The 25,070-nt window shown below is 37.6% G+C and overlaps 2 protein-coding genes across 2 annotated transcripts; one reads left to right on the top strand and one right to left on the bottom strand.

Annotated features, from left to right (window-relative positions):
• Positions 1-403: 403 nt before the first annotated feature.
• On the top strand, positions 404-5,072 carry LOC133819089 (uncharacterized). The gene is made up of 12 exons (XM_062252254.1): positions 404-729; positions 1,288-1,386; positions 1,530-1,587; positions 1,700-1,780; positions 1,906-1,977; positions 2,060-2,304; positions 2,390-2,461; positions 3,020-3,139; positions 3,219-3,300; positions 3,412-3,458; positions 4,651-4,732; positions 4,900-5,072. Exons 1-12 carry the CDS (start codon positions 524-526, stop codon positions 4,981-4,983), a joined length of 1,248 nt encoding a protein of 415 aa, XP_062108238.1. The 5' UTR covers positions 404-523; the 3' UTR covers positions 4,984-5,072.
• A 7,127-nt stretch (positions 5,073-12,199) lies between these two features.
• LOC133815278 (uncharacterized) lies at positions 12,200-14,021 on the bottom strand. The gene is made up of 3 exons (XM_062248133.1): positions 13,556-14,021; positions 13,070-13,351; positions 12,200-12,528 (listed from the first exon to the last, which is right to left on the bottom strand). The coding sequence occupies exons 1-3, from the start codon at positions 14,019-14,021 to the stop codon at positions 12,200-12,202; spliced, it is 1,077 nt and encodes a 358-aa protein (XP_062104117.1).
• Between the last annotated feature and the right edge of the window lie 11,049 nt (positions 14,022-25,070).

The raw sequence follows: 25,070 nt of genomic DNA, 5'->3' as shown, positions 1-25,070 counted from the left end.
ATGCCTCTATTAGCGAATTGCCACCTTCTTAAACAAACAGGAGTTGAAGGATATGACTTAGGTGACCAGATCCCATCTATTAGCTCTTAGTAGTTTGTTTAGTGCTTTGTGATAACAGAAATGTAATTAATTTTGTTCATCGTCTCTTAATAATTGTTATTTTATAAAATATTATAAATGTCCAAAAAAAAAAATGGGTATAACAATAGTATTTACTAATTTGTGATAAAATAAAGTTTGTACAATTTTTAAGACTATTATAAAATGTAGATACACCAATTCTCGTGTCATTTGAGAATAGAATTTTTTTCTTTTTTGCTGACAATATATATATTTTTATTTTTATGCTAAAATTGATTACTGAAGGAATTGTAGATTTAGAACTGCACTGGACTCCGGTTCGGATAGCATAGCCCCACTTATCTTCAACCATGTTTCATTTAACGGCCACTGGCGCCCTTTTCCGTCAACAGAAAAAAAGAGTAAAAAATAAAAAGCAGCGGCGGAGCACGGTTGGGCTATCATGCTCCTCACACCACCCGATTGCTTCTCCACGCGCCTTCGCCTTCGCATTCACAGACCCACTCTTCCCTTCCCAGGTTCCTCGAGTTTCAACTCACTCACCAGAACTCGAACGAGTCGGTTCTGTAAGGCGAGCCTTATCACCAGCTCTGACTCGTTCGAGGTGGGCCGACTCATCGGGAGCTATGGCTTCATGAATGTAACAAGGTTACACTTGAAATTCTCCTTTAACTTTCTGATAGGCTCGGTAGAAAACGATAGGTTACACTTGAATTTTTGGGTTCTTATAGATTTTTGATTTGGTAGTTCTTCAGGAATCGTTTTAGTAATAAAGTTTTATTTCTTTGCCTGATTACCTTGAAATTCATGCTTACACTATGTTTGTTTGATGAGAAAGTTGAATGGAAACTAAATGCAAAATGGACCATTTGATGGACTAGGCCTTTAGAATTTGCTTGAATTGAAAAAACTAGTAAGAAAAATAAAACGATTTTTAGATTATTTTAAACTTATTTGATCAAATTAATATAAATTAGATGCATGTATTTGTACTGTGAGATATAGTTTCATATTGGCATTTAGAAAAGTGTTTGATGCTATTGTTTTAGATCACGTTTGATATGGTGTAGTTTTCTTCTTCTTCTTTAGTTTCTACTGATTATAGTTTCGGGTTTTAATGTATTCTGGTTTTCTCCTTGAGTCTTTTTCTGTATCTCATTTTTCTTCATATGGGCTCTAATAATTATCTCTGTTCTGAGGCAACAGCTATTCAGGGTTTCCATCTGGTGTAGATTCTGAATACTCATCTGGAGGTACGGGGCAATTGAGGATTCAAGATGTGGGAGAAGGCAGTGTAAAGATCAGGTAAACTTTTCAAAAACTTTTGTATAGTTGAACATTTTAGAATGGGAAATAGACATTTACATGGTTCGAAATTTGAATGAAACTATTTCATCTGCTATTTACAGTCGTTGGTGCTGATAGTACTCATGGCAGCTCTTTTGCAGGCTTTATGAAGGGAGAGTCTCTCAAGGTCCCTATAGAGGAATCCCAGTTCTTTTCAAGGTAATATTTGACTAAAACTTATTTCACTCTGGAATCTTTGTATGTAGTTCTATTTAATTCTGTAGACTAAGTACATATTACTGAAACTGATACAGCATTTTGTATGGTAAAGGTATATCCTGGACAACGAGCTGGTGGAATTGAGGCTGATATGATGGCTGCAAATGAGCTAAATGCTCACATATATCTTCAAGTGAGATTATATACTAATTATATTACCGTCTGATTATTGGATTTGCTTTTTGTATATACTCTTACCACCATTGCTAAATAAGTCCTGTTGATATTTTTTTCATTGTTTATATAAAACTTTTGCAGAGCAGTCCCAAGGAATTAAGTCAGAATATTTCGATACTCTTAGGTGGTTTTGAGACAAAAACTGGAGAACAGGTTTGTTGGTTAAAATGAAGTATTTGTGTTTATCTGTGTGTGAGATGTAGTTTGGTTGAGAGAATTATTTCATTCTCTGCAGTGGCTTGCTTTTCGTAATGATGGGAAATATAGTGCTGCCGACTATACTAAATATGCAAGTGACAGAGTGTTAAATAAAGTTGCTTTGGGTGAATCATCTTGGAATCGTTTCGAAGAAGAGGAAAAAATCAAACGCAGAAGGAAATTTGTAATCAAACTGTTTCAGGGAGCTATGAAAGGCCTAGCTTATATGCATGATCATGATAGATTACACCAGAGTCTTGGACCATCTTCTATTGCTCTAAAGTATTTATTTGAAAAATTCATAATATGTCTTGTTTTCTCGGATTAAATTCTTCTAAACTCTCTAAGTTTGTGCAATGAATAACAGCACGATTGCAGAAAGAGAAGCAGTTTACTTGATCCCTCGACTTAGAGATCTAGCATTTTCTGTTGATGTTAGGTAAAGTCCTTGTTGCTAACTCTCTCTTTCGCATCTAATCTTGATTTCATTTTTTTTTTACATAAGAAAAGCTGATTCATGCATTTTGCTAACTGTACCCTGTTATTGTCGTTACTCAATTTTTTTTCATATTTTTCATTATTAGAAAGGGCTACCATTTTCCTAATGGATAATTTTCTTCCTTTAAAATGAACTGTATCTCATTTCTCAATTTGAATATCAATTCTCTACCAAGTTAATTCATTCAGATTTCCCCCAGACCAACTATGACTAATACACTTTTTTCTTGGAAAAATTGAACATACTAAATATTACCCTGGGAGGCAATCAAATGTTTCGGGTACTTGGTGATCAAGTCAAGGGCTACCTATTATGGTTTATTTTCCATGAGCAAATCATAAACCAATTCTATTACATTTATTGCATAAAATTCTCACAGTACTATAGGTACTTAGAACCTTTCAAATGACAGAACTTTTCCTAAATGTTCATCATAAAATATTTTCAGGTTCAATATACTTTAGAACAGTTGTAAATCCGTTAACTTTGGATGACCAGGTATTCATATCTAGAAGAGGCTCCTGGATCATCACTCTCTGAAGGACTTTGGAGACGAGCATCTGCTGCTGGTGCCGTCACACCTATGGATAAAAGAACATTCGGAATAGCAGATGACATGTAATTTCTTTACATATTTACTTAGTTTTAGCAGATCGTCTCAGTATAACACTTCATTTAACATTTTTTTTCCATGTAGATATGAAGCAGGTCTTCTTTTTGCATACTTAGCTTTCCTTCCATTTTGCGAACCTGGCATAATGGATAGCCTCTCTTTGCAGGTATAATGAATGTCACTATATTATCTTCTTCAGTTAGTCTTTTGTCAGTATAAGAGTGACACTAGCAAGTCCTGAAACTCTTTTCGTTTTTTTTATCCCATCTGCTTACAGAGGCTTATAGAAAACACTTTCCAGCTGGATATTGAAGCAACAAGAGAGTAAGATATATTTTTATATCTATTTATCTATTTATATAAAAAGTGTGTAGATAACGGAAATTTTTAGTTTTAAAAGTTTTTTTTTTGTTAACTTTAACGTAATATTCTAAATATTTAACGGAATATACCGTTAAAATTAATTAAAAATAAATATTTATTAATTATATTAATATAAATTTAAATATTATAAAATATCATTATTATAATAGTATTTAATATAAGACTGCATTTTTAATAATTATATTAATATAAATTCAAATTCAAACATTATAAAATATCATTATTAAAAAAATATATAATACAAGACTAAATATTTAATAATAATTATATTAATATAAATTTAAATGTTATAAAATATTATAATAATAATAGTAGTAATAATAATAATATATAAACCTAATTTTTTACTAATTATATTAATATGAATTCAAATATTATAAAATATTATTATAATAATATTTAATACAAGACAAGATATTTAACAATTATATTACTATAAATTTAAATGTTATAAAATATTATTATGATAATATTATATAATCCTAATTTTTTACTAATTATATTAATATGAATTCAAAAATTATAAAATAATATTATTATAATAATATTTAATACAAAATTAGACAATTAATTCTTATATTAATATAAATTTGAATATTATAAAATATCATTATAACAATAATATATAATGTATAATCTTAATTTTAATTAAAAATAATTATCATTTATATTTAAAAAGGTTATCATATTATTTATATATATATTAAAAAAAACCAAAAACAATGTTTTTGTTTAATTTTTCTTAAAATATGTTTGTGTCATTCTTTTACATATAATACTATTATTTATTTGAAATTTATATGACAATATTACAAATTTAATAAAAATAATTAATAAATTCTGTAAATAAAACTAAGCATATGTGCATTGCACGTTGTTTGTATTTAGCTAGTTCTGTGATATCGAAGACACGTGTTCCTTTCCTTTCTCCATTTAATATCAGTGCCCATAAAAATAAGATAAAAATAAAAATTATTAAGGTTGGCCGGTAGGATGAAGAAGTTTATGGCAATGGGATTATAAATATACTATGAATTTGGTATATTGATCAAAATGGTAGTTTTTCGGTTCATTTCTTCAAATAGATTGTGAGAAAGCTATGTTGGAATGTTTTATTTCTTTGTTTTATCAGATACTGTTTAGCAGATGATCGATTATTAGATGCAGTGAAGTTTCTGGATCTTGGAGATGGAGCTGGTTGGGAGTTACTCCAGGTTGAATACAATTTAGATCTTGACTGTTTGATTAATTAACACTAATATCACCATTTCACACTAATCAATGATCAATTTTGAAAGAGATTTTCATAAATAATTTTCTTCATCTTTATATTTGTTTTGAATCAGCATAATGTCTTATTATTCTCTTATTATGTATGTAGGATATGTTGAATCCTGATTTTCGAAGACGACCAATTGCAGAAGCTGTTCTGAATCATCGATTTATGAGCTTGAATTCTCGTTGATTGTTATAAGAATTCAAATCAACGATATTATATAAATATATATATTTATATAAGTACTCATAACATTAATAAATATTATTTATCCATTAGTGTACTCTCAATGGCTTATGAAATATATAAGGAATTTTTTTTTATGGGAGATGCATCAACTAGAACAAACTAAGGAAAGGCTAAATCAGCAAGAATGGCTGAAGAAGCAAATGAGGAGTATCCATCTTCCCAAAAGCCAGTGTTACTAGACATGTTAGTGTAACTAGACATGTTAGAAGAATTTGGAAGGTAGTTTAGAAAGTAGAATGGAGTGCATGGTAATATCTGAAGTGGTTATTGAACAACCATTAATGATAGAGTATTTGCATAAGCTTTTGACATGACAAGCATTGAGAGTTGGTGGAGAAAGTTATGGAATTTGAATTTCCCTCAAAAGAAACATTTTTTTTGGAAACTAATCCATTCGTGGCTACCCACCAACAATGTTTCATTTTGTAGGGGTGTTCTGATAGACAAAATATCCATGAGATGTACTAGTTCTGATCGTGAGGAAAGTATCAATCATGCCTTATGGGACTGTCGGGTAGTTAATGAAGTTTGGAAGCTCAGCCGTCTTTTTAATGTCATTAAAGTGACTGCTAATTGGTTTTGAGATGGAATCTCATGCTTCATCCTCATTTTTGATACAATGCATGTTATACCTATTTTTGGTATAATGACGTGACAATCAATATATGCAAGATATACTAACAGAATGGTTGAAGAAGATCACCACACTAATTTGGGGGTCGATGATGTTAGGACTGCCTGATTATCGTCGCCAACGTCAAATCATTGGGATCGCCTAACTCCATAAGGTTCTCACAGTTGTAGCTAATGATAATGGCAATGTCAAGAATACAAGGCAAGCTCGGCAGAGCCTAAGCAACAAACCCTAGTCGTCGGGCACCAATGACCAGGAGTTGATCGCCTATGTCCAGCGTCTAGATGTTGGTCACCATTCAACAAGGGCTCACCATCCACCAAGGGCCAGTCCCTGGTTGCCTACCTCATGTGATCGGGTTGACCGTCTATTTCAAGTGCTAGACTAGTAGCGAGGGTCCTCCAAACGAGCCCAGTCACTATCCATACATTTCCTAAAGGGAGCATCGTGCAAGAAGATGAGATTAGTCTACAGTCCTGGTCATTGGGGACTGGTGACCAGCCTTAGTCGCTAGTAACTAAGCACCAAGCACTAGCATGGAGCACCTCTTACAAAGTAATTATCCACTGGAAGAATAGCATCGATCGTATAATGTAAAACACTCCATGCCTGGAATCCTACAGGAGGCCTATATGCTCGCTCGTCCTTAGAAAGAACTCTAAACACTTGGCCACCCCCAAAGGGCATCCTTTCGTGTTAGATAACTAATTTCTGCCTCATTTATCTTTGATTTAGGGACGGGGTCGCCATTTGGGACATCAAGTGTCGCTGGAACTTTGTCGAAGTCAAAACTATCAAAGGAAATGATATTGACCACAACTATCTCCTTTCTCGCCCTCACGTGGTGCCATGGTTCAGATCACATGGACAAGTGGTCATACACCTCCCCAATGTTCATCAACAGATATCTGAAAAACAAATAGGGGATATGGGACACGAAGCACATAAGCAAAAGAGAACTAGAAATCCTTGTCACCATTGTTAGGCGATCAGAACGAAGACAGTAATGCCTGGTCGCCATCTCTAGGCGACCAAGAGAAAATGAGTACTTCTAGTCACCACCCCATGCTAGGTGACCAAAAAAATGATGTGTCTCTTGTTGCCACTCTATGTTAGGTGACCAAAATGAGACGATAATTGATGTCGAGTACCTAACCTTTGAGGAAGAAACTAAGCCTATGTCCAAGCCCTCTAGATAAATGTGCCAACATTTACATCATTTTACTATGTTTGGTCATCTATGGTGCTGGTTGCCTACGATGACAATCTCCCAATAAGCCACTAGAAGGATGATGCAAATGGTATTATCGAAACTTCTCACCTATCACCAGCAACCAAGGGAAAAGAAATAGCAGTAGGAAACAAGAAGTCTCTAGTCACCACTCCTAAGTGACCAGGAGAACATATGAGTCTCTGGCTCGCCACACTATGTGAGGTGATCAAGAAAAAGACAATACGATGGTCTGAGTTCCAGTGTCTAAGAACGAAGTGAAAATGGAATCAAGGGAGAAGTGGAACCTCTAGTTGCCCCCTATGTGTGATTAATAGTATAACTACCCGCCAAGGAAAAAAAATATTCATATCGATGGAAATATCGGTACTTTGATTTAATAAAAATATTAAAGAAATATTGATAATTGATGGAAATTTTTGGAAAATTTACAAGTATCATAAATATAAAAATATATGAAAATTCTTCATAAAACTTATAAAAATATATAAAATTATTCAATAATATATATAGTAAATTAATTTTTCCAATAAAATTTGTGTATATATATATTAATAATTTATCCATTCAAAATTGACTTTATATCATTATCTTTTAAAATAATAATAAGTTAGTTATATACATACTGTTGACACGGTTTTTCGCAAACAGTAGATTAAGAAATCCGACAATAGAGATATTAGTGCTCTGATACCATTAAGGTGTTCCTGCTATAAGTTAGTTAGACAAACTAACGAATTAATAAACCCAACAATTTCTCACATGGATCTACACGACTTACACTCCAAACTGTGTGACTTATGATCATAAATGATAGATTGCTAGATTAACTCGAAGGTTAATCTAAAATCTTATAACAGTAGTTGCCTTCAGATATGATCCATATTGCATACTATCTCTACTTCAAAACTCTTTGAAGGAAGATTTAGAGGAACATTTTTGATAATAAACACTTTGATATTTTATTACTTCGTAGTTCTCTGCCTTACACAAAGAGAGATGATGGCCTTATATAGCCATGTACTCAAGTATACAAACTTAACCCACCCTAGTCAAAACCAACCATAGTTGGGATATGATACAGAATAAGCTCCCTTGACCAAAGCATAAAGTAAAGTAGACAAGATAAGGGATAAGATTCCCCTAGACAGGATAAGGGATAAGATTCTTCGAAAAAAGCATAAAGGCTAAACGATAAAAGCATAAAGTAAAGCATACAAGATAAGGGATAAGATTCCCTAACCAAAGGCTAAAAGACGCAATATTTATTTAAAGATTGTTTCATAGCTGGCCCCATAGTCAGAATCATATGTTAGGTCTTCATAAAGTGGGTTCCATCCTGTCAGTTTTTCTTCATCCTAATCACTGCCAGCTGGAGGGCAGGCGTCGTAGTCTGTATATGTCATATTCCATTCTTTTCCAGTGTACTGGAAGAGATAAGGATCTTGCATATCTGCAGTGTTCGCATATGGGTCTTGAGAATCTTCAAAGTAATTACTTTTTCGCAAAATTACCCCTTCAATGTCGTTCAGTTTGTATAGTGACATATATTTTTTCTCTAAAGTTTCTCGAGTTTGGCAGCCTGATTTGTTTCATCTTTTGAAATATAGAAGGCTTCAAGGGCCCTCTTTATTTTGCAAGTATAGTCAGAAGGGAATGTCTCCCAAGGAGCGTCTTCTTCTAGCTTGGGCCATAATTCAGGAGGTATATTCTGAATTTTCTCAAACAGACTTTTTTGGATGTCCATGTATTCTTGGTCCCTAAGACCACATAGTGGCTCTTCTTTTAACCTGCAGACTTCAAATGCCAGATTGATAACTATATTATATTCTGCATCTAGTTTGGCATTAAGACTAAGAAAGAGAACAGTATAACAGTTCATTGAGCTGGTAACATTTGGGCCTGGTGGGTAGATAAAAGTGGACCTATTATTTTGGACCTTTTTGCATTCAGTCGATAGGACCTATTTCCATTTTTCCAATGGAGCGAACCAGTCCAGAATGTCGATTTGGACTTGGCAAGCTGGTTCTAAACTTTCTTGGTCGAGGAATGATTTTATGGATGTGTGCAAGGCCATAGTTTGTACCTCGACAACTATGGTAAAAACACTGCCCAAATACCAGAAAAAGTGAGCTACTGGTTTTGGTGTGAAGATAACATCTCGAAGAGGTAGGATTTGGGCAAATGGATACTTTGGATGGATTCCAGAGTCATTTTGTATAGAAGGTCCAAGTTTGGAAATAATAAAATTATGAAGAAAGATTGCTCTGTGAGTTGCTCTTTCTCTGGCTGATTTGTTGGACGTCTTCAAAAGGATATTTTTTGCATCCCGGCAAAAAGATTGGTTGTGTTTGACAGAAGAAGAAGAAGCCATCATGAGTATGAATGGGATGGTATGTGATGATTTTTGAACGACAATGGGAATGGTTCTTGGTGAGTATCCTGAGGCTAGATTTATAACAGGGGGTGATCTGGATAAGAAATCAGCCACAATATTGTTTTTGCCTTGGATGTGTTTAATGTCAAACCAAGCTGTCAATCTCAAAAGTTGGGCATTTGTCGTTTTGCTCTTTTTTAGACCAATCATTCATTTTTACGCGGCAAAGTTCGTTTCTACCAAGAAATGATGGCTTATCAGATGGAATTCAAATTTTGTAATACCCATCTTTATTGCTAATAATTCTTTTAGGGTAGAATGATAGTGGAACTGAGAGTCTTTGAAGTGGCCACTCTTGTATCCACATATTTTTCTTTTCCCTGTCTTGTCTTGTTCAAGTTGGACAGCTCCCCAATACCGATCACTAGCGTCTGTTTGCAAGATTCTTTTCGCATCAGGAGAAATCTGCAAAATTGGTAGTGTCTGCATTATCTCCTTTATTTTTTTGACTGCTACATTTTTCTCTTGTGACCATGGTGGAGTTTTCTTTTTAAGCATGTCACTGAGTGGTCTTATCATTTCCGAAAAGTCACGAGACAAAATCCCGTAAATAGTTTACAATTCCTAAGAACTGTTGGATTTGGACCTTTCTGAAGTCCTTTCTGGGAAACTTCAGTAATTCTTGGGCTATGTGAGGTTGGGCCTCATATTGACCTTTAATAAGTTTCATCCCCAGAAATTCAATTTAGGCTTGTCCAATGATCATCTTCTTTTCAGATAACATGACCCCATGGGCTTCTGTGAGATAGATGAACTGGGCTAGTAGATTGTGATGGGCTTGTTCATCTTGTGAGAAAAACAATATATCATCAATGTAGATTAGGGCCTTATCTAGAATGGGGCCGTAGATTTTAGTCATGGCCTTTTCAAATAGTGGTGGGGCTGTTTTGAGACCAAAGGGAAGGACAATCCACTGATAGTGGTGATTTGGAATGCAGAAGACCGTTTTGGGCCTATCTTCCTCTTTGATACCCAACTGCCAAAATCCTGCCTTTAGATCAAATTTCGAAAAATATTTGAGCCTTTGTCAGGCTTGCAAATAAGGAATTCTTGTTTGGTAGGGGGAATTTATCATTTGCCAAAAATTCGTTCAAGAGCTTGTAATTGATGACCAACCTTTGTTTTCCCCGAGCCTACTCTGATCTCTTATTGATGTAGAAAGCATGGCATGCCCATGAAGAGGTGGTTGGTTCAATAGTTCTTTGCATTCCTCGGTTGCCTTTTTTTGATGCTCTAGGTTCATGCCTGGGTGACTTGCCTTGATAGGGTTAACGTCTTCATTGAGCTTGAATGATAAAATGATGAAGAACTAATGATTTTTCCATAGATGGTGTTCACATTTTTGGAGGAACTCGACATGACTTGTGGCATAGGAATTTTCTATGAGCCGTTGTCTGACCTTAGAGAATGGATCATGAGGCATGAGAAAATAGTTTGGTATGGATTCCCATGGAGAAAATTGTTGTTTGTAGCCAAGGCCACCAGGATGGATTCGTAAACTCTTTTTCTTGGTGTAGACATCAAAACCAATAATTAGATCATTCCCTGGTAATTTTGAGCCAATTACTCTATGAATGATAGAGCATCCTGGGAAGAACTGTAATGTAATTGGTTTACTGATGAGCTCTGTACAGAAAATGCTTCCATTTGCAGCGTGCAAGAATTGTTTTTCTTTCTTCCAATATTCTGGAGGGAGAACATCAGGGTTCATCATGGTGTATGATGCTCCTGTATCAAAGAAGGCTGCTACTTTGACTGGCCGAGCATATTTTGTAGAGAGGATCTACATGGAGATGATCGGTGATGGTTGTATTGTATTGATAGCTGCCATGTGATAGAATCCATCTGAAGCCTTTTGTTGTTCAAATGCACAGAGGGACTCTGGATTTATCTCGTTATCAGTAGAGAAGATGGATTCTAGGTCATTTTCTTCGAGAGATATGCCAGTTGTTTGTTGAATATGGGTGATCAGCTTGGCAGTTTTCCCTTTGGGACATTGTTTGGCATAATGTCCTTTGTCGCCACAGATGAAACATCTGTCAGACTTCTTCCTAAAAGAGCACTACTTCCTTAGAAACTTGAATGAGTGACGTCCTTTTTCCTTTGAGGATTTTAAGGTCTTAAAGGTTTTAACCCTTTTGTTGTGTTTCCTTTTTTCTGGAAGACAATAACATGCTGATTCTAATGGACATTTGATTCGTAGGTCCTTTTGGCTGTAAACCTTTTCGAGCTTCTTAGATTGTTTCATAAATTCTTGGATAAACTTGTGCTGAGAGCACATCTTTTCTAATGCTTTTAGAACTAGTTGATAGATCTCTCCAATCGTAGCATCAGCTAGGGTTCTTCCTGTTCCTAAGAAAGGAGAGGAAAGCTTGTTTTAGATTTGGATCATCAATTCCACCTATTTGGTAGATTCGTTGAGTCATCTTTTTGTAATGCCTCTCAAAATCTCTCTTATCCATTGAACAACATTTTAGTTTGAAGAATTCTGTGCGTAGTCTTTCAGTGACTTGAGCGTCCTGTCTGCATAATTCAATTTATAGATAGGTCAGGGCATTGGTGACAGATGTAAGTTGTAAAAACGTCATCTGTCTGTAATCGCCCAGACTTGTAAGGTGCGTGTAAAATGGGAGACAAAGTTGAGGAGAAGGGTTTCTGTCTGTGCTTCTGGTCTTTGTGATTCTAGGCTGAGCCAAGCCTAAAACTCTTGGAACCTTTCGCGCCATTTTGAAGGAGGGAGGTCATCTAAAGTAAAAGTTTGAAAGTTTGAACTTTTACTCTTTCGTTTTTGGGGAACATGTGGTGTTGTTGATTCATTTCCACTTTCGTCTTCACTTATGATAATTGGGTTGGTTTATGAGTTTGATTCAACAGGTTGAACCATCAAATGTGGAACTGCTCCATCGTCATCGCTGGATAAGTTTTCACTGGATAGACTTTCAGGATTACTAGGTATAGTATCATTAGAAGTTGAACTCATTTCTTTAGACCAGTCATCTGAAGAATCTTCTGAACTAGCCGAAGTGTTTTGATCATCTGAATCCGTTTCTTTTTTTGCAATGTGGAGAGTGCTCGTATGTTGAATCATCTGTGACAGAGGATTTGTGGCTGGATGAACCCTAAGTTGCTTAAGTTCGTCTGTCGGCTGGCTTGGTGATTCTTCTTCTTTCCCTTTTTTGTCTTCTGTTGTTGGTTTTCATCAAGTATGCATCTTAGTCTTACAATAGAGACCTCTTCCACAGATCTAGTAATAGGAAAAGGCTGGGAGGTCTTTGGTATTGTAGCAAACTGTCAAGGGACTGACATCATAGTTATCCCAAACGAGGATGAAGTTCCCAAATAGCTAGTTGAAGGAGCCTTTGTCGGTTCTTGCTGGCAGAACTGATTCTTGAGGGATTCATATTGAGTTTTAAGGCTCTTCATCTCGGCTTCTTTTTCCAGGAATACTATCATTGGGACTGAGTTTGCTTTAATGATGCCTGGAAGCTCTTCATGAGTCTATTGGATTTTTGCAGTGAGTTTATCGATGACAATAGTCCGAGATTGTTTTCCTGTTGTCTCTATTATGGTATTTTGTAACTCTACTTGCTTTAAGACCTTGTTTTGGGCAATCATATTTTTGATTGCCAGTTGAGAACTTCTTCGGCTGGAGATACTTTTTTGAGAGACTCATCCACGTTCCTGGTTGTGGGGTTTTAAACCTTTGGGTGGTGAGAAACTGTACCTTGGTCGTCTTGTTTATTAAATTTCTTGAGAGAAGGAAAATCTGACTCATTAGCAGGAGTAGTCATCATACATACTTGTGGAATTTGTTGGAACTGATTTTGAGCAGGAAAAACTTCTCCATGATGTCGCATCCATTTTGTTGCTTTTTTGTAGCATGGCAAAATGTTCTGTTGAGGAGCCGAAAGCGGAGGCTCTTGGGAGTCTGCTGGAGGAAGCTCAATGTCCCATCCAGTTGGTTCTGGAGGAGAGTCAGGTAAGTCTTTGGGAGTCGAATATTTGACTATATAGTCAAACTTTCCAGAGGGTTGGCCCAACAATCTTATTCATTTTCTCCTTTATCTAGCTGTTGCTTAAGTCATTTTCCTGAGCTAGGAAGTCTCTTTGGTTTTGGGAGGTCTTCTTTTTATTTTTAGGTAGCTTTTGCAGTCGCAAACATCCCAATACTTATGTCCATCCGAAGATTTGAAAGCATAAATATGGTTGCCTTGAGAATCAAAGGATTGGATTTCCACATCAGTTGGTGTGACATAAGTCATCATGTACTGGGTGGTAAAGCAACTGGGAGTCTTTGTTTGAGTTATGTCAAAGACTATTTTGAAAGAGTCATCTTCTTTCTTGTGATAAGATGGTTCAGTAAGAGTCTGGACAAATTTTTGAGGTTGATGGAGCATCTCATAGTTTGTTATCCATGAACTGGGCAAAATCTTCATAAGATCATCTGTAGAGATTTGCCTTGGAATATGAGTGCATATGAGAACTTGGGTAGAGTCTATCAAGACCAGTAATGCTTCTTCAGCTGTTGGCAAGGAAAGATCAAAAGCGTGATCTTGGAGTCTGTATGCCATCTGGTAGTGAAGAGTAGCTCCAATGGAAGTAAGATCTTGGTCAATTCCAGCCAGTTGGACCTCAACTTTGAAAGCATTAGTCAAGCGATTGTCTTTGAGAGACATATTAAAGTTAGGAAATAGTGTAGTTATTACTGTTCATACGTTTAATGTAGTTTCTATGGTTACAATGCTTGCATGTTGGTATTTCCTCATTCGGGTGTCGAGTAGACCCATTTGGCAGCTGATTGGAAGGCCCTTTCGGCCATGAAGGGAAATAGTTAAGCGAATGGCACCAAAATGAATATGGGTGAATCCCTGCACAATCCACTCGGGAATAAATTCAGGAGGGATTTGTAAAGTAATGAATTTGACCTCAAAAGTAGGTCTCAATTGACACTCGCTGAATTTAGAGGCTTGGATATATTCTTTTGGGCTTTGTAGGATGGTTTGATGAGAGCTTTAATGGACCGGGTAAAAGGAGTAATGGATTTTGGGAAAACTTGGTATGGGTTAATCAAAGGAAGGTTGTTATTGGTAATCTTGTTTTCTGCAGGAACATATAATAGTTCATAAAGAAAGTCAAGTTTGTTGGCTGTAGACTTGCGGAAAGATTAAGAAGGAGTAAGTGACAAGGGTGATATTATAGAAGCACTAGAGTTTGCAGAACTTGTAGATGAGGTTTCGTTTGCCATGATCTGAAATAGAGATTCGTTGGTAGGATAGGATGAAGTATGACTCTGATACAATTTGTAACGCCTCGCATCATTATGGCTACAACCTGGAATGAAGACTGGCCCTGCAAACCAACACGAGTCTTTCAAGCATGTTTTGTCCTCACTCGCACCCTTCCTGGGAAAACTTCATGAAACTACTCAAGATCAAGCACGCTTAACTTTGGAGTTCTCAAGTGATGAGCTATCAAAAAGAAGATGCATCTTGTTGGCATAGGTAGTACACATCAATCCATTTAAGTCATCTTCAACTGTGTAGTCCCATACCTACACAGTCTTAGAATCATCACACTTGACCTTCCCCAGCGGTGTGGGATTGCACAGCTTTTACCCGGTCTTTCCCCCTATGGATCACTGGATATTGACAGCTTTTACCTAGTCTTTTCCCCTACGGATCACAGGATACTTACTGTCCCAATCACCCTCCTTAAGGGTCCGACGTCCCCGTCGGCTACACTCACACTTTTACATGGTTTAGTGGTTAAAATCCACCTAGTCCACAAGACAATATTATTACTCTCTTTTAGGCTCTAGATGAAATAGTTTCTTAAAATTTCAACAGAGTTTCAGTATATGAATAAGCAGCCCCTTTCCATGTCCATTCCCCTCATATTTATAGTGGGTTTTTCTGGACAGATTTGGGTAACAACGTGCATAAATACGGTAACTAATCAATCAAAATAATATCTCATTTACAAAGAGATATGATTGCCTATATAATTTACATTTGCTATCTCGGGTAATAAATGTGAAATAAAATCTAGGCATTAATGAGAATATAAGGAATCTCCGAGTCTTTTGGGATCATTCACTATGCGTCATGACCAGACTTCCACGACCTGAACACCTTCCTCGAGTTGGATGTCGAAGAGCTAACTGAACTTGACATGGCCCAAGTTCAGAGTACCGTGAAATGCGATCTAGTCATCATATGTCTCAAGCGAGGTTATTAGGGCAATAGGTGACTTGGAGATCATCTGGTTGTCGTACGCCCCGTTTGACTCGAACTGCTCATGCAAGAGTTAACTAGACGTTCTACCTATTTTATTTCTCCATTCGCTTATCTGCTAGTTGTACCCCAAACTAAGCGATTCAATTCGTGTTTATTTTGGAGTACAACACATACATTAAAATTGTGATTATATTATTATTCTGTTTTTTTTATACCACTTATATTATTATTATTATTATTATTATCCTTATAAGTAATATTGTATATTTGTACTAACTTAGAAAAAAAACGTTATTCAAGTGATAAACTTAGATATGTTGACACATTTTTTAGAGAAGTTGTTATGCTTTAAGTGATATTTTAAAGAAATTTCTAATACATTTCCTTTTTTATAACATTTCATTGATATATCCGATTTTATAACCGAAATCTTTTCTATAAAAAATTATATCGATATATCATATGCATATTTTCTGATATATCCTCAACATTTTGACAAAAAAATATCTACTTTTTCTTATTGCTACCCATTTCGGTGAACATTTAGTGATGAATACTTGGCGACTAAAAATAAAGTAAACAACCCTTTATACTTGCTACTATTGGCGAGCACAAGGGTAAAGGAGCCTAAGAACTATCTACCTACCATGGTTGGCAATCATAAAAGATAGAATAACTTTGGCTGGCAACCCACTCGACCAGGAAAAGGGAAAATTCCCTATTGATAAAGACAAACACCAAACTAATACGAATGGATTTTCAAAGTGAATCAAATGGTATTCTTACTAAACTTCATAAAGAAAAATCAAGTGTTCTCATCATTCCTCGTAAACTATTCAAGCTAAGAACAAAGCATTCGAATGAAAAAGTAGGATGTCTACAGTACTCTTAGCAATCCTAAGTCATCTGCAACCAAGATTATAACAAGGTCATTGGCAAGCACTGAATAACATGTGATCAAAGGACACAAACTCCCTGAAATTCCTATGGATCAATTGTTAAAAACATGCAAGCTACAACGAATAAGAATCCTAAGGGCGGAGCTAAGCTCACAAGGTTGAATTTAAGTAAAAAACTTACTTGTTATGACTATCTTGAAAGATCCAAAGAGGTGTTCTCCAAAGATCAAAGGGAAATATCTCTACAAACATGAGATCAAGGCAAAGTCTTCTAGAAATGAAAAGATAAATTGCTAAAAGTTTGAAATGATCACATTAAAAACTTACATTTCAAAAAACTTTGGTTGCCAAAAAGGAATGGTAGGACGCTCACTAAGAACCCGCGCTCTTGAAACAAAGGAAGATGCGACCAAGAAGTTTTTAAAGGTTGCAAGGAGTGAAAATAATGAAATGTGGTGGTAAAGAGGTGTGAGCCTTCCCCCTGATATCGCCAAATAAACTCCTAAGCAGTCGCAGTAGTAATCGGCCTATGTCATATCCATAGAGAGGCAAATACAACTAAAGATTATATTAGTAAATAAAAGATAAAAATAAGGTAGAATTGAAGAGATGGAACTTGTGAAATTAAAATGATAGATTAGAAAAATTGATCAGATATAAAGCATGGTAAGGTAGAAATGCTGTGCTGTAAATCCTATTCTAATATTGATATTAATTCAAAACACAGTTGCAATTCTATACCATTAATTGCAACTGGAAGATGTATATGTTAAAAGCACAAATTAGTTAATCTAGATTAAATTGAATCTAATTCCTAATTTCATAGCATGTCATATTATATATCAAAGAGCAACAAAATACCACTGGCAGAATGTAGTAAAAGACAGACAATATAACAAATATGCTAAAATAAATTAACAATCTAAGTTACATAAGAAAAAGCATGACTGAACTTATGTAAAAGATGTTAAATAATTTTAGAAAAGAAATTAGAAGATGAGAAACAAAATAATTAATGAGATATGGAGATGAAGCATAAGAAAGAATCAATATCACTATTAAGAATGAGAAGTACAAAAACTACACTCTAACCTCACCAATATTTCTAAAATAGTTCACTCATTTTTGTCACCTAAAACAAGCAAAACTAAGCTAGAAATAAGAAAGAAAAAAAAAATAACAAAGTGTCTTTTTTCCACTCTAAAATCTGATGATTTATACAGGTTTTGGTTCTCTATTTATAGAGAAAATTTTGATCCAAAGTGGGTATTTTTCGTGCATTAGATAGTGGAGAAAGTGGCTTCAAAATCTGATGCAAAATGGGACAAGTGGGACACTTGTTGGGCTTCGATTGACTTTGAAAAATGTTGATGGTGGAGTGGGGGATAGTTGGGCGACATGGCGCATTATGGTTGGCTCGACAGGCGGCGTCAGGCACTAGAGGAGACATCGTGGGCTGCGTGTCACGGCTACAGGGCAGCTGGCAGGCGCATGGGACCGTGGGGTCAGGCGGCTCATCAAACGACGTCAGGCGGGGTCAGGTACGTGGCTGGCGCTGGTGGCACGGCTCAACTACATCAGGTGCTGGCAACTGAAAGCTTGGGCCTAGGCTCGGTTTTGGGCCTAATTTGCTCGACAATTGTATTTTAAAAATGTCATTTGTTTCTATTCTTTCTTCAATCTTTTTCTTTGTGTCAAAATACATTTTATTTCCTGAAAATCAAACACAAATTAAATCAAAATTAATATTTTCAAATATAAAAATATATTACAATAAATTCATGAAAATATTAATTAAAACTTAATTTATTTTAAACTTTAAAACTAATGAAATGATATTTTTGAGCACTAATCACAACCTCCAACCAGCTTATTGCTAGTCTTTAGCAATTCAAGTGAAATGATAAATGTCAACATGATATATTTCACGTCAAAAATTATAAAAAGATCTTAAGTATTAACACAAAATGTTAGTAACAAGTCAACAAGAGTTATCAAAAGTAGTTGGTATAAATCTAGAGTTGTGAGTGTGTGCATTAAACTTGAACCTTCTGCAAACCATAGCACATAAAGCCTTCGAAATGATGCCAAGTAAAAGTCTCATCTTCATTAACCTCTCATGTAATTGAAAATATTTAAAGTTAAGGGTTTCTCTCATGGAGTTGGAAATAACAAAAGTAAGCACTCATCAAATGGGTATATATATTTAGGACAAAATTTTAAATAATCATTGAAACGAATATAGGAAAATAACTATTTGGACAACCACCATAAAGAGTACAACAAGACTAGTTTTTCAGGATTTCTAAGTTAAATAGACAATTTTTACATTTATTCTAAGAGCCAAAAATAATACACACACATTTATATTCTTCTTAAATACAAGAGACATAATTGAAAATGATAGAACTATTGCTCTTGTGCTATTTCTTTTTTTTTTTCTTCATTTTTTATCTTTTTCTGCTTCTCTTTTTTTTTTCTTTCTTTTTGATGAAGAACATAAGAAAAATAACAAAAAAAAGGCTCTCTAATGAGATTTGTCTATAGAAATTATTATCCCTTAAACATCATCCATTCATACTATTTATCCAAAAACGGACTACCTGATGACGTGGCAAGATTGGTTTACACATGGGAGGCACGTGGTTGTTTTAAGTAAGTGTATCCTACTCGGCCATCGACCAGAAGACTGTTGGTTTATCAAGCATCATACTTATGTGCGACCAGCCTGGTCGCATATATTCATTTATTTCTTTTAGATGTAAACTCTTGTAATTGTGCAATAATTGTAATTTCTCTTATTATCTAGATACACGAGTTGTAATTGTAATTAAGACCCATTGACCCATGTAACCTTCTTGAGCCTATAAATACGAATCAAAAGGCTCAAGGGAGGGGACATTTGGACAAAGAGAATTCAGAGAGAAAATTATAGTGTTATTATTCACCAAAATTGTAATCATCCTGAAGCTTGTGAAACTCGTGAACCCTTAGTTCATTGATCACAGTGTTGGGATCCTACATCAATAAGAGCACTAAGTGGATGTAGGTCATTACCATCTGATTGGGGCTGAACCACTGTAAATTGTTTGTGTCATTTACTTTTCGTCTTAATTTTTTCTTGTTTTCATCTCATTCTATATCGTTCATCTGACTCCGTGTCGTTGACCAATTCGAGGGTCAATATTTAAGTGCTTTCATTGAGAGTTGAACTCAAGACTTCCAAGGAAATCAAATGGCGAAAACATCCAGAAGGGCGGGACAGACTTCTGGTGCTGCATCCACCATGGCTCCTCCACCAAATGTGGCTGAAGATGAACCACAGTTGGATTTTGAAGAGGAGGATATGGATTCTGAGACCTTGAGGCAACACTGAGTGTGTTGCAAGATGAGTTGGCCAACTAAGGGCCAATCAGGAGAATATGGCTGAGATGATGGCGTTGCAGCAAAGGGAGATTGACCATCAATGTCAAGAGTTGAATGAGCAGCAGGCTGACATGGACTGCCGAAAAAGAGATGCCACTACCGCCCTAGAGGCAGCCATTCAGTTGGCACGGGGACAATCTGTGCCAACTTCCCATCCAAATCAGCCACTAAGTGCACCACTGCAACAAGGTCTAGACCCAAGTCCTCCACCTCAACCGACAATCCCTCTAAGGCTGGAGCCACATCCTGCTGCTCAACAGGATATTCCATTTCAAGATCCTGAGTAGCAGCCACCTTCTCGTGCTGGTCGAGATAATCCCCATTGTCAAAAGCAGAATAAGGCCGGGCAGCCTCCCCGAAGCCCTAGACGCCAAACTGCTAATGAAACGAATCCACCGAGCAGGGGACAATGTCCTTCTACTAACAGAAGGCATGCCGAGTTAGGCTCTGCGATAAGGGGCCCCCCAAAATATAATAATGTCCGAGGATCCACCGACATACGCAGGCCTCCCCCTGATGCTCGAGAGATACCAGCGAGAGGAGGAAATAGTGCGGCCAGCAGGTCGTGCCAAAGCCAATCACGTTTTCGGGATAGTCATGATTACAATGAAGTTGATTCCGGCCGAGGGAATGCTGGTCGAGGTCAAGGAGAGAGAGGTGGAGAAAGGAACCCTCCACTAAGAGAAAATAGACTTGCAAGCCAGAACGCTGGGTGGCAGCCTAGGCAGCCTAACATTTTTGATCGGTTGGGTGCTAGCGAGCAAAGACGTAGAGATGATGACTTGAGGGATGTACTCAATGACAGACATGAAAGGCACGATGAGTACGCTCCTCCGACACCAGTCGCCCCAGGGATACTAGACGCAGTACAAGCCCAGATCGATGCGCTGAACCAGACTATCTAGCAGCTGGTGGGGAGCCAAACATCTCATATCGAGTATGATCAGAGAAGAGGCACTCCATTCATACAAAGAATTGCAATGGTGGAAATCCCTACAAATTCAAGATGTCAGTATTGCCCAACTTCGATGGATATGGGAACCCGGTATCTCATGTGAATAAATTTGAGATACAGATGGACATCTAGAAGGTGTCGGATAATGCTCGCTACAGAATCTTTCCGGCCACCCAATCTGATACTGCTCAGGAATGGTTTTTTAAATTCCCTCCTGCTAGCATAGTGTCATGGGAGATGTTCGTGAAGGAATTCTACGGGCAATTCTATGATGGTCGTGTGCACCCGATTGAAGCCAATCAGCTGGTCGAGATACGCTAGAAGGAGGGAGAGTCCTTAAAGGAGTATGTCCAGTGTTTTATGCGAGCAGCAGCTGGAGCTAAAACAGTTGGCGATGAAGGGAAAATGATGGCCCTTACAGCTGGAGTGCGTCGCCACTCTCCCCTCTGGAATAGTTTAAGGAAGAATGGGGTGAAGAGTACCCAAGAATTCCTTGATCGAACAGATCAGTACATTAAGCTCAACGAGGCGATTGCCAATGAGGGTAAGTTGCTTGCAAAAGACAAGGGACCAAAAGAAGATCCCGCTAAATCCACCAACGGGTGAGATAAACCCAATGGCAATGACAAAAGCAATGGGAAAAATGGTGGAAAAAAGGAAAACAACGAGCCGTCAACGTCTGGAAATAAGAGTCCTAAGGGAAATAGGTACGAGCCAAGATTCACCAACTACACGACCCTTGTCGAAAGCAGAGCAGAGGTGTACAAGGCGATCAACACCAATGTCCCTTACAAGCGACCAACACCAATTAGGAAGGATATCTCTAAGAGAGATACAACGAAGTTTTGTTGTTTCCACAACAACTATGGTCATGAGACCAATGAGTGTAACCAACTGAAAGATGAAATTGATTTCCTTATTAGACAAGGATACCTGAGGAGATATGTACTAGCCACAGGAGGTTCTCAGCGAGAGGCTCAAGAAGGCAACGAGCAGGCGCCTGTACGCCAACGCTCGCCCCCTTTACAGCCCGCTCCTGTGGCGGGTACATTGTAAACCATCTGTGGAGGCCCGCACCTTGTCGGAGATAGTGGGAAGGCAAGGGAGCAATACGCTCGGACCTTACACCACGACCAGGACATCAAAATGTTGAATGTGGAGGAGCGAACTCCCAAGAAAGCTCGAACAGAGGAAGAGCTAATAACTTTCTCTGAGCTAGACACTCAGCATGTCCGGTTCCCTCATTCAGACCCTCTGGTCATGGACGCCCAAATAGAAAATATGATGGTTAAGCGGGTGTTAGTGGACACAGGAAGTTTAGTGAACATTTTGTACAAGTCTTCACTGGAAAGAATGAAATTGTCAATGAAAGACCTGGAGCCATGCAACCAAACCATTTATGGTTTTTCTGGCGAAGGGCTCGCGCCAACATGGTTGATCAGGCTTCCGGTTATAGCAGGAACTGCGCCTGCGAACATGATATTACTCACTAATTTTATAGTAGTTTATTGTCCTTCTGCATACAATTCTGTGATTGGAAATCCTATTCTAGTCGACCTGCGAGCCGTAACCTCGTTCTGGCACCTCTCCATGAAGTTCCCAACTGATGCAGGGATAGGATGCATGTTGGGAAACCAGCGAGAAGCAAGGGAATGCTACAATTCCTTGATTACTAAGGCAAAAAAGGGTAGATCAAGGGAAAGAGCCAGAAAGGAGTTACAATTGGCCGATGAGGTACAAGCCCAATCAGGTGAGCACGTCACCAAATAGGGTGTTGCCCAAAGAGAGGATAGAGATTTAGATCCTCGCTTTGGGATTTTGATGAAGAAGTAGGACCAGTCGAGGACCTTGAGGAGGTCCAACTCGATGAGGCAGATCCAACTAGGGTTGTGAAAGTCGGTAAAAATTTAGAGACAACAACAAAACAGAGATTGGTGGAATTTTTAAAGAAGAACTAGATAGTATTTTCCTAGTCACATAAATATATGGTAGGGATTGACCCTGCATTTATCAACCATGTCTTGAACATAGATAAAATCTTTCCACTAGTACAACAGAAAAGGAGGCTGCTCGACAAAGACAGATCGAAGGCTTTAAAGGAAGAAGTTGAGAAGTTAAAAGATAGCGGATTCATCAGGGTAGCGTTTTATCCATCATGGGTCTCTAATCCCGTACTAGCTCCCAAGCCAAATGGAAAACGGAGGACATGCGTGGATTTCATAGACCTTAATAAAGCCTGCCCTAAACATTGTTTCCCGCTCCCAAGGATCGACCAGCTAGTCGATGCCACTGCAGGGCACGAGATCCTATCATTCATGGATGCATACTCTGGATACAATTAGATCAATATGCACCCACCTAATGAGGATCACACCAGCTTTCAGACCGATACAGGACTTTACTATTACAAAGTAATGCCTTTTGGTTTGAAAAACGCTGGTGCAACTTACCAACGTCTGGTCAATCACATGTTTAATGAGCTGATCGATGTAAACATGGAGGTGTATGTTGACGATATTCTGGTTAAGTCAAAGAAGGTAGAAGAACACATTGGGGACCTACAAGAGTGCTTCAACATCTTAAATAAATATCAGATGAAGCTGAATCCCTTTAAGTGTTCCTTCGGAGTTGGATCAGAGACGCTTTTGGGATTTATAGTGAACTCACGAGGTGTCAAAGCTAATTCCGAAAAGATCAAGGCCCTGGTCGATATGAAATCGCCAACAAAGATAAAAGATGTTCAAAGTTTAACTGGGAGAATTGTCGCTCTAAGTAGATTTATTTCTAAATCCATAGACTAGTGCGTCGTATTTTTTAATCTACTTAGGGGCAATAAAAAATTCGAGTGGTCGGAGGAGTGCGAGCAGGCTTTCCAATCTCTAAAGTCTCATATGTCGCAACCACCGATTTTGTCTAAACCGGTTGAAAAAGAAACTTTGTTCATCTATTTGGCGGTCACAGAATATGTTGCTAGTGCTGTCTTGGTAAGAGAGGAGGAACATGTTCAAAAAGTTGTGTATTATATAAGCAAAAGGCTAATAGGAGCAAAACTGCAGTATCTGCCCATTGAGAAATTAGCCTACTGCTTGATTTTAGCCTCTAGAAAGCTGCAACCATACTTCCAAGCTTGTCCCATTGCAGTACTCACTGACCAGCCCCTACGGAAAGTCCTGCAGAAACCAGAAGCTGCTAGTCGATTATTGAAATGAGTAGATGAGCTTGGACAGTTTGATATTTCTTATTCGCTGCAGGCAGTAGTAAAGGGACAAGCTCTAACAGACTTTGTCATAGAGTTCACTGTACTTCCAGACATTGAACCAATAGAAGAGCCTGAGCCTCAAAGCCAAACTCCCTCTTGGAAGTTGTTCACAAACGACTTTTCTAATGAGCACCACGCTGAAGTAGGTGTCATTTTGGTAATGCCTGAAGGACATCGATTCCACTACATAATCAGATTCGACTTCATAGCGTCCAATAATGAAGCCGAGTACGAAGCGCTGCTCGCAGGATTAAGATTAGCCAGAGACATGAACATAAAGTTACTTGAAATCTATAGTGACTCCCAGTTGGTGGTTCATCAAATTACTGGAGAATATCAAGCCCGGGGTCTGAAGATGGTTGCTTACCTGAATAAAGCAAAGGATTTGTTAGTGCAATTTGAAAAATATACTCTCCAGCAAGTACCTCCCGACCAGGACTCAAACGTTCATGCTTTGGCCAAATTAGCAAGTGCAAAGGATGCTGACACCTTGAATATAGTGCCTCTTGAACAGTTATCCGCACCAAGCATCAAAGCAGAAGAAACCTCCCTGGTAATTCAAGTAGCGGACACGTGGATGGCACCCTTCATTGGGGGATCAGGTTTCTAGCCAACAATGAATGAAGACTCCGTGTATTTTGTTCAAAAGTGCGACAAGCTCCAAAGATTTTCCAAGATACCCCGAGCAGCTCCTAATGAGCTAAAGAAAATGCAAAGCCCGTGGCCATTCGCATTGTAGGGGATAGATTTGATTGGGTCTTTGCCCACAGGAAAAGGAAACGTCAAGTATGATGTGGTTGTTGTTGACTACTTCACGAAGTGGGCCAAAGCTGAGCCACTTGCGACCATCACGACCAAGAAGGTGCTGGATTTTGTGGTCAAGAACATTGTGTATCGCTATGGATTTCCAAGAAAAAATTTCTCAAACAACGGCACACAGTTTGACAGTG

This window comes from Humulus lupulus, chromosome 2 (assembly GCF_963169125.1).
Source record: "Humulus lupulus chromosome 2, drHumLupu1.1, whole genome shotgun sequence".
NCBI classification, from domain to species: Eukaryota; Viridiplantae; Streptophyta; class Magnoliopsida; order Rosales; family Cannabaceae; genus Humulus; species Humulus lupulus.
This window is presented reverse-complemented; position numbering and strand designations above follow the sequence as displayed.